This window comes from Brassica napus, unplaced genomic scaffold (genome assembly GCF_020379485.1).
Source record: "Brassica napus cultivar Da-Ae unplaced genomic scaffold, Da-Ae ScsIHWf_1110;HRSCAF=1577, whole genome shotgun sequence".
Lineage (NCBI taxonomy): Eukaryota > Viridiplantae > Streptophyta > Magnoliopsida > Brassicales > Brassicaceae > Brassica > Brassica napus.
The window spans coordinates 51,797-62,513 of NW_026014535.1; the positions used below are offsets into that span (position 1 = coordinate 51,797).

General features: G+C 24.4%; 1 protein-coding gene across 1 annotated transcript; it reads left to right on the forward strand.

The window, feature by feature from the left end:
• Positions 1 to 5,715: 5,715 nt before the first annotated feature.
• On the forward strand, positions 5,716 to 10,420 carry LOC125595988 (wax ester synthase/diacylglycerol acyltransferase 1-like). Its single transcript, XM_048771352.1, has 7 exons — positions 5,716 to 5,970; positions 6,723 to 7,301; positions 7,391 to 7,457; positions 9,299 to 9,393; positions 9,492 to 9,701; positions 9,798 to 9,935; positions 10,080 to 10,420. The coding sequence occupies exons 1-7, from the start codon at positions 5,770 to 5,772 to the stop codon at positions 10,245 to 10,247; spliced, it is 1,458 nt and encodes a 485-aa protein (XP_048627309.1). The 5' UTR covers positions 5,716 to 5,769; the 3' UTR covers positions 10,248 to 10,420.
• Positions 10,421 to 10,717: the final 297 nt, after the last annotated feature.

Below are 10,717 nucleotides of genomic sequence, written 5' to 3' on the forward strand. Positions count from 1 at the left end.
CGGGCTGAACTTTGGATCTAAGATCTTTTAAGTGTTTTAATGAATTTTGTGCAAAAAAATAATCGCCTCTAGAGTTTATAAGAAAAAATCATACGCTTGTGAATTTTTTGCGTGTCAATCTTCGATCTTTCATATTAGAATATTTTTTGAAAATAACTAACATTGTAAAACAAGAATAAATATGTAAAACAACTTATATACTAAGTAATATTCTAATTTGACTATTCATTACAAATTTACAATCTTTAATGATTAAACCCTATAAAGATTCATAACAAGTGGTACACGTTTTTTTTTTGTAACAGTCGTGCACGTTCACCCTGTGTAATTCCATCAATATCTAAAATAATATTCATAACAATTTGAGTTAATACAAGGGAAAATTCTTTAAAAATACACGGACTAATTTTCATTTGCTAATAAAATACACGAACCATTTTGGATCTCTGTTGAATACACGAACTAATTTTCGTTGCCTATTAAATACACAAACTTTTGAAATTCGTAGGTTTTACACATAATTTTAGACGGCGCTAACTATATTTAACGGTAGTGACGACGGCGTTAGTGTTTAATTAACACGTGTTTAAGTTTTGAAAATAATTTTTTTTAAAATACACAAACTATTTTTCATTTGCTAATAAAATACACGAATTATTTTTGAATCCTCGTTTAATACATAAACTATATTTTGTTTTCTATTAAATACACAAACTTTTGAAATTTGCAAATTTTACACATCGATTTAGACGATGTCAATTATATTTAGCAGAAGTGAAGACAATGTTTAAATTAAACAAGTGGTTTAACTGTGAAAAGCACGCTTACCCTCAGCCAATTGAAATTCATTTGAGTTAGTTTCAATTCAAGTTTGGCACTCTAATCTGTCCCAACCTCTTTTATTCTCAAACTATGTTTGTATCCGATTTGAATATAGTGGGTGCTTAGTAGGTAGGTACATCATACAACAACTACCAATATAAAGTTGTTCATAAATTTTTCTGAACACGCGTACCATTTTTCATCTATCAAAAGCTACGTGACTTTTAATTAGATAAATTGTGTCGTCGTTTGAGTTGTACCATTGAAGTCCTTTGTTGGACACGTAGTTCTCTGTCTCTCTCACATTTATTTTATATCAACATTTTACATATTAAAACAGCAGTTACAATTTTGAATTATGTGTAATTTTTTTGAAAATGAATCTAATAGATCTATTCATAGAAAGTCATGTTACATTTAATCTCTAATCTTATCATTTAAATTTTAAGCCTACCAAAATTTTTTATTAGGCTATCAATAATTGAATTTAAACAATAGATGATCCATTGGATTTATAGATAATATAAACTGAATATATATTATTTAATGTTGTAATACTAAACCTCCATATGTTAATTATTTAAATATTTATCGATGTTAACTTTTAAAATTATAAAGATTTTTTTTTTAAATAATAAAAATCATATTATCTAACAATGATTAATATTTACTACCTTAAACCAATCAAAACAAATTTTAAACTATATAATTTATTTTAAAAATTAAACAAAAACTAAATGTTTAATTATTTACTCGATAATATAAATCTATAAAGCGAAATGTTGAATTTTTTAAAAACTTTCTAAATTTATGAAATGTTACAATATTTTTGAATATGAGAATAAAAAAATATTTTACTAATATATATATATAGTTACAATTTTAGTAATGAAATAATAATTTGAAAAATATATATATATTCAATGAAAAAATATACTGTAAACTTATTATGTTTTAAAAATTAATAAACACATATATTATAATATATACCAATTTAGAATTGAAAACAAAATGTTTATATTAAAATAAATGAAACAAAAACCCGCGTGGTTGCGCGGATCGAAACACTACTTAAGATGATACATAATAAAATAGAGATGCAAAATACTACTCTCTCTGTATCACTTTAAATAGTTTTTAAATTTTTTTATTTTATTTCATACCAAGTGAAGTTCTCATTATTTAAAAAAAATAATTTAATTTAAACTTTGTAACCAATTACAAAATATTTTTTTTATTGATTGAACTGATTTATGTAATGCTACTTTTGTATAACCAAAATAAACTACATAAAATTTTATATTTTTTTAATCTTTGTGTAAAAACTTTAAACACTACTTAAAATGATAGATAATATTACTATTTAAAAAATAAAAAACTAAAAGATTTTAAAATCACCTAAAATGAAAAAAAAAACGTTTGGCTGAAACATCTTGTGTCATGAAGGAAATAGATGAGTATATATTCTTTTGGTAACCCACAAATTGAAAAACAAAAGCACTGAACAATGATCATGCGAGAACTATGGCAATTGGTAGGGCTTTGTTTTTTGTTGTTACAAAAAAAAAAAGGTAGGGCTTTGTTTAAATATGACCTAAAATTTCAAGTCTAACATGAAAATAATCTATGTTTTTAATGTTTTAAAAAAAAAAAAAATTTGACTATCCACCTTAGAAACTTGAGTTATTCACAAATATGTCATTATTATTTTCTTTTCAAAAATGAGTCTTTTACCTTATCATCCTAATTTTCACAAAGTATTTACAATATTGCAACTACCATCAATACACCAACTAACATAAACAACCAATTTGAAGCTCTTAATGTACCAAAGTTTTGTTTTTACTCTTCATATCAAATTAATTATGCATACAAATCATATTTCTTTCACTTTCTCTTTAAATTCATCCAAAAAGCCAAGATTTTGTTTCCAAGCTTTGTAAAGTTTGTAGAAATATTGAAGCTCATGATTCTTGGTCATTAACGACTTGGTAGATTTTGTAGTGAAGTTCTGGGTGTTTAGAAAAGCTAAGCAAGTCATCTAACATCTTCAAAGTATGAAATCGTTTTTTTTTCAAATCTGTTTGCGAAGAATTTTAGAAAACTTCGGGAAGACATTCAGAAGACTTTGCTAGATGTGTTCTCCATCAAGTAGACTTCTTTAGAAGTCTTCTAACTTTTCTTTGTTAAGAAAAAAAACCGGAACAATCCTAAAGAAGACTTCTCGAGACTCGGATAAACATGTTAGTTTTGCAATTGACCGAAATTTGTCAGAAATTTAACTTTTTATAGAAGACTTATCGGGGAAGACTTCACTTTACCTTCGGAAGACTTTGTAAGATTTCAGAAAGCTTCATTAGATTTCAGAAAACTTAGGAAGACTTTAGAAAACTTCGGAAGACTTCCAGTAAGTCTTCCAAAGTCTGACTCAGATCTGAAAAACATGCATATTAAAAAACGTTCAGATGGCATCAAAACAGATAAAAACTCCAAAAATAAATTTTGGTATTCTTAAATAATATATTGAACAATCACATTATGTTGAATCTACAAATTGTTTTAGAATCTAAAATATAAAACACACAAAATTTACATGATTCTGTAACACCGTATTCTTCAAAATAAAATAATAAGTAACAATCTCTAAAAATTTCTATAATGTATAATGATATATGCTATATATATAATCTAAATGTATAATGATATATGCTATATGTATAATGTATAATGATTTTATACATATCGCATATATCAATAACAAAAATGTATACCACTTTGATGTATTCAAAAATATTTTTTCTCATGTTATTGAATCAAATTTTCAAAATATTATACCACTTTGATGTATTCAGAATATTTTTTTCTTTTGTTGCATTTCAAAAAATTATACTTTAGCATCTATGATTTTATCTTTTGAAAATTTTGGAATATTATCATTTCAATTGGAAAATTAAACAACTACTTTTGAATTTAGAAAGTTATATCGCTTTTGATTTTTTTTGTCACAAACTAATGCATTATATTTTCTCAGCATATTTTGTTATAACTCAAAATAAAACAAAATTTATAGTTAAAGTTGATTTATTATTAGTATCTTTTATGAATTATTTATATTTCAAATTTTTCAAATAGCATATTTTATAAATAAAACTTTAACTAAAGGTTAGTTACATACTATTATATTTGTATATAATCAATTTTAGATGGTATATTGTTGTGATTTTTAAAATAAATAAATATACAATATATTGGTAGATATAAAATTTTGACATTTGTTAACAATTTTTTGTATAAAAATAATATATAACTTACGAATTTTAATTATTTAAACAGTGATTCATATTTAAATGAATTAAGTTTTAAAAATATTTTAATTTATCAATTTAACATATTTTCATATTTCATTCATATATTTATTTTATTTTAATACAATAGACTACAATTAAAGTTTATATAAAAATATCATATATTTTGTATAATAAACTTTTATTTGTAAGTAATTATAATAATATATAATACTAGTTACTACATTAATAAATGAATTAATTTGAAAAAATATTTAATTTTTTCGTAAGATTTATTTAGATATTTTTCTCAAACAGATTTTGTTATAACTAAAAGTAAAATTTATATTTACATTTAAAAATGATTTATTATTAATATCTTTATAATTATTAATTTTGAGAAATGTTATATATTTAATAGATTAATGTAAATAATCAAATGAATGTAATTGATGATATTGACGTATTACAACTTTTTATGATAGATACAAATTTTACTTCTCTTTTTAATAAAAAAGATAAGAAGAAATAATAGGACAAAAATATTTCTAGAAAACTGAAATACCTAAATCAAATTTAAGTAATACTTTCTCATTTTATACTTATCAACAAAATATTTGAACATATATATATATATATATACACTTTAATAAAACACTTGATTGTTTCAGTTCTAAATTGGTATATATTATAATATATGTGTCTATCAATTTTAAAACATAATAAGTTTACGGTATTTTCTTCATTGAATTGGTTGTTTCAAACTTTCACATGTATTTGTATCTTCTTCTATATATATATTTTTGGATTATTATTTCATTATTAAAATCGTAACTATATATATAACGATTAGTAAAATACTATTTTATTGTCATATCCAAAGATACTGTAACATTTCACAAATTTAGAAAGTTTTTTAAAAATTAAACTTTTCGTTTTATAGATTTATATTGTCGAGTAAATAATTAAACATTTAGTTTTTGTTTAATTTTTAAAATAAACTATATAATTTAAAATTTGTTTTCATTGGTTTAAGGTAGTAAAGATTAATCATTGTTAAATAATTTTATTTTTTTGTTTAAAAAAATATTTATAATTTTAAAAGTTAACATCGATAAATATTTAAATAATTAACATATGGAGGTATGGTATTAAAATATTAAATTATATATATTTAATTTATATTATCTATAAATCAATAGATCATTTATTGTTTAAATCTAATTATTGATAGCCCAATAAAAATTTATGGTAGACCCAAAATTTAAATGATAAAATTAGAGATTACATGTAAGATGACTTTCTAGGAATAAGTCCATTTAAAAAAAAAAACACACATGAATCAAGGTTGTGACTTCTGTTTTAATATATAAGCTATATATAATAAATTATTCATATTAATTTGTACAAAATATGTAAAATAATAGTTTTCAGATTTTATTTGAAACATAAAAAATCATATAATTTCCTTCCTCTAAGATAAAATAAAAATAAAATCATTTTTGTGAGAAATGAAAGAAGTCATTCTTAGCTACATAAAAGGTCACAAGAATAACAACCACAAAACCCTGATCTAATACCAACCTTCATTAAATAGGACAAAGAAACATTGGTATAAATGGATCGTATCTAATGCAAAGGTTGTCGAATCATCAAACTAACTATGGAAAAGAAAAAATTTCTGGAGAGAGACGACCTCGAGACAACGTCCATGGAGCCGCTTAGCCCAATGTCACAGATGCTAAGTTCGCCAAATTTGTTCATTGTGATAACTTTTGGGTTTAAAACTAAATGCAACCCATCGGCCTTTGTTGAAGGCTTCAAGACCACACTGATCAATGCTCCCAGATTTTCTAGCAAAATGGTAAAACAAATTACATTCACGCATGCATATGTGCACACACGAACTGGGAATGTGTAAGAAGTATATTATTATTATGTATAATAACTAAAAGTCTTCAATAAACGATAGGAATTTTATATGATCCACTTAATTTGGTTAGGTAGAAACTGATTAATTATTTCTATTATTTTTAGTTTCTACTTTGGATTCTGTTTTATTTTCTTAAGTACTATTTACTTCATGATTATATAAACGGTGTAAATACAAAAATAAGTATATCTATTTTTCAATAACAAAATACACTCTTCAGAAAAACCCAAAAATAATATAAACATTGATAGTATTTTTTTTTATAATCCAACAAAATCATCACTATATATATTCTTCTTTTGGAAATAAGTATTACATATTCAAATCCATACAAAAGATGAAAAGATATTATACAAACATAAATGAAAAAAACATACACCTTATGTTTTTGAAAAAAATATCTTAGATCAACGCAAAAAAAAACTATATTAAGGTCTTTGATACTATAGTCACAAATGTGAACTGTTTATGTATTCTTAAATTCACTTTGCTTGAATTCCATTGTTAATGTCTAGGTATATATTCTTCTAAATCATGATGATCTATATAATTCCTTTGGTTCACTCAATATGTGTAAACATAAAATTTTAATTTGTTCGTAAACAGTTTAAATTAAAATTTTCATAAATTACTTAATTACAAGTTACTTAATTTGATCTGTTTTCATAAATTAAAATTTTCAGGTTATTAACTATAAGAAAAATGGAGAACCGGTCTGGATTCCTGTAAGCATCCGAATAGAAGATCATGTAACTGTTCCGGATCTTGATTACCCCAATATCGAAAATCCTGATCAGTTCCTAGAAGACTATACTTCAAGAATTGCTAATATTCCAATGGACATGTCTAAACCCCTTTGGGAACTCCATTTACTCAACATAAAGACATCAAATGCAGAATCTGTGCTTCTAGCAAAAATACATCATTCAGTTGGTGATGGAATGTCTCTTATGTCTCTTTTGCTTGCTTGTTCAAGAAAAACATCAGACCCTAGCGCACTAATTTCTAATACCTCGGCCACAAAAAAACCTGTTAAATCCATGATTTCGGCATGGTGGTTGATTGCTGGACTTTGGTTTATGATAAGAGTCACCTTCACCACTCTTGTTGAGTTTTTCAAGTTAATGCTTACAACATGTTTCTTGCGGGATACCAAAAATCCTCTAATGGGAAACCCCGATGATGGAATTCAATCTTGGAAGGTTATCCATCGGATAATAAGTTTTGATGATGTCAAATTAGTGAAGAACACAATGAACATGGTATATATTTATTGTTGTATTGATTTATATTAATAGTTGATATCGTCTTCTTACACTAACAACTTCATTACGTGAATATTATCATGCAGAAGGTGAATGATGTTCTTCTTGGAATGACCCAAGCAGGTCTTTCAAGATATTTGACTACAAAATATGGTAAATTCAAAGTTCTCTTACCATAATATTGTTATCAAACCTACCATTTACTTGATACCAAGTTTTGCAATAGTATATGATTGAATATGGATAAAGATGTAACAAACAAAACATAAAAAGTTCAAAATAATTGCCTACTGAATATGATTTGTACTATAAAATTTTAAGATATTTTTATTTTGAGATATACTCTTCTTATAAAAAAGATAATAATTTTCAATAATAATAGTAATAATTTGTTAATTTATATTTATTTGTTAATGATATTTAATATAATACATAAAATAAATATGATCTAATAAAAATATTAAATAAATTTTATTAAGTTTTCTTAACCCACTTAATATGTTATCTTTATAATATTATTTAAAAAATCAGTTTTATTTGTGTCTCTCTTACCTTAATTATAACATAGATCAATTACAAATTTATCCTTAATAATTATATTTTCTAACATAATAATTACCATTATTAAAGAATATATTTTCTTTCTTTTTCTTAATTAATTTTAGTTACGTTTTTGTTAATTTTAATTTCCTTTTAAACTTTTATTAAAATCACATAAATAATAAAAACAAAATATCTATAAAATATATAAATTTTCCGTATAAGAATTTAAATTTTATTTTTCTTCATATTTGCATAATGCAACATAAATAAGAAAACGAAAATATCTATTTTTAAATACATATAGTTGTATATATAAACCAAATTTTACAGAATAGTTTAGATATTTATTTTTAAACAAAAAATAATATTATTACCATATATATAAATTTGGTTGATAAAATTATTCTAAATAGCATTAGCATATTATGAAATTGTAGAAAAGTTAAAACATACTGCCTCTATGTCGGAAAATATTATTTTCTTATCAAAATTTAATATGTGTAAACACACATAAATACGCATCTTTGGAAAATAGATGCACAGAGTATATATTTTAAAATATAAAATGAGAACCAAAATATATACAAGAAAAATAATCTGTTTGTAGTTAAACTAGAACAAAAATAGTGGTGTTTCATTTAGATGAATATATACAGCTCAATATCTCAAATAATGAGTAGCTGAATGGATCCAAATTCTTATACTAAAAATAGAGGCCTAATTAAGACATTAACATATTTTTATTTAGAGTAATTCTATTTAATTTTTATGTATATGAATTACAAACGACTCAAAACTAATGAATACGTGATTAAAAGCTATTAAGATTTAGGTTTTGTAAATATTTATATGCATTCATGAAATTTAAAATATTTTTGGTTATATTCACTTATGCAATTTCAGATCGACAATATTTTCCTATTTTTTTTCCAAATTAACGTATATCAAATTATACATGATCTAACCAAAATATATTATAAATCCAAGACACTGAACTAAACTAAATGCAAGAAAAACAGTTAATATAATTTCAGCTCATTTGGAACAATGAAACAAGTCTGGTCTAACTCTAAGGAATAAATGCAATCCAATATTAACAAAAGAATAACTGAACCGATAAGAGTTTTTTACAAGGAAAGTCACATATATATTTGAAATATTGTATTTATTTTTATACATATAAATTACATTATAAAACACTTAAACACTAATAAAACTGAAAACAAAATATTAATCATTTGTAATAATATATATATATATATATATCCGTGAATGAGAACATAAGAGTTACCTAGTGTAAACGTATACTAGGAGATTTTAATCCCAGTTTCAAATATCAACAGAAACTCATATACTTTATATTTTTCATAATGTTAGGTTTTCTACTAGATAAGAGAGTCTTGTTAATACATTTTTCTACAACAGTTCTAAAATCTGATAATCATTGACAGATGGATATACAATGTCCCAGAAGAAAAAAATCTTGGAAAAAATCCGTTTTCGTGGAGCTGTAGCTATAAACCTCAGACCAGCAACGAATATAGAGGTGATAATCAATATATATAATTATACAATCAAACGAAATTGTATTTTTTTTAACTAATTAACTAGAGTGTAAATTTTTAATAAAATGTGAAAATGTAGGATTTGGCTAATATGATGACGAAGGGATCAAAGTGTAGGTGGGGAAACTTCATAGGAACTATTATATTTCCATTATGGATAAAATCAGAGAAGGATCCTTTGGAGTACGTACGACGAGCCAAAGCTACTATGGATAGGAAGAAAATATCACTAGAAGCATTCCTTTTTTATGGAATCATTAAATTCACCTTGAATTTTTTTGGGGGAAAGGTGAGATACCAAACGTATATATGATCTATTCAATCCAAAATATTAATTATTGTGCATATTACATTATTACTAATTTTGATTGTGATAAAATAATAGGCAGTAGAAGCTTTTGGAAAGAGGATATTTGGTAACACATCATTAGCATTTTCAAATGTGAAAGGTCCCGACGAAGAAATAAGTTTATTTGGCCATCCAATCTCTTATGTCGCAGGAAGTGCATTAGTTGGATCACAGGTGAGTGTATTTTTCTGAAGAATATAGTTATCAACTTATCATGTCTTCTCAAGAATATAAGTTTATTTTTCAGAAACAATTTTCAGTTTTTATAAGATTAATTAATTTATTGTCGTTTGTGGGTGTTACTTGATGTTCAACAAGGCTCTCAATATCCATTTTATAAGCTACGTAAACAAGATTATCATCAATCTAGCTGTGGATACAACGACAATTCCAGATCCTCATCAGTTATGTGATGAAATTGTAGAAGCGCTTAAGATCATCAAATCAGCAGTACAGGAGAAAAGATCTCATAACATGGAGGTGTGAAGCATGTTATTGGATGTTTAGCCCCTGCAGTTCTCCAATATATAATTATGAAGTCTTTTATTTTCGAATAAATTCGTTAATGTTACAAATATTGTGGTGTTAATGTTTATGAATATTGTGGTGATGTCCATTATGGAAAGTCTTTAATATATTTGTTTCCCAAATTTTACTTATTTTTCAAATTAGACTTTGTCTCAAAATTATTGTACTCTTACTATATAAATAATTCATTATATTCATGGAATAATACACACCAATTCATTCTCGTCTCTTCTTTACTTATAATACATTATCAACACGAGTTTACAAGTTTATAATCATTTGAGTTAAGCTTTAGTTGATGATATACATTTATCCTCATTTCAAGATAATCGTTTGATCATTTTGATGAGATCAGGTTAACGTTAATAAGCTAGAGTTTAATCTCGTGATTTTTCCATTTTGAATCATTGTTTCATTCATCAAAATTT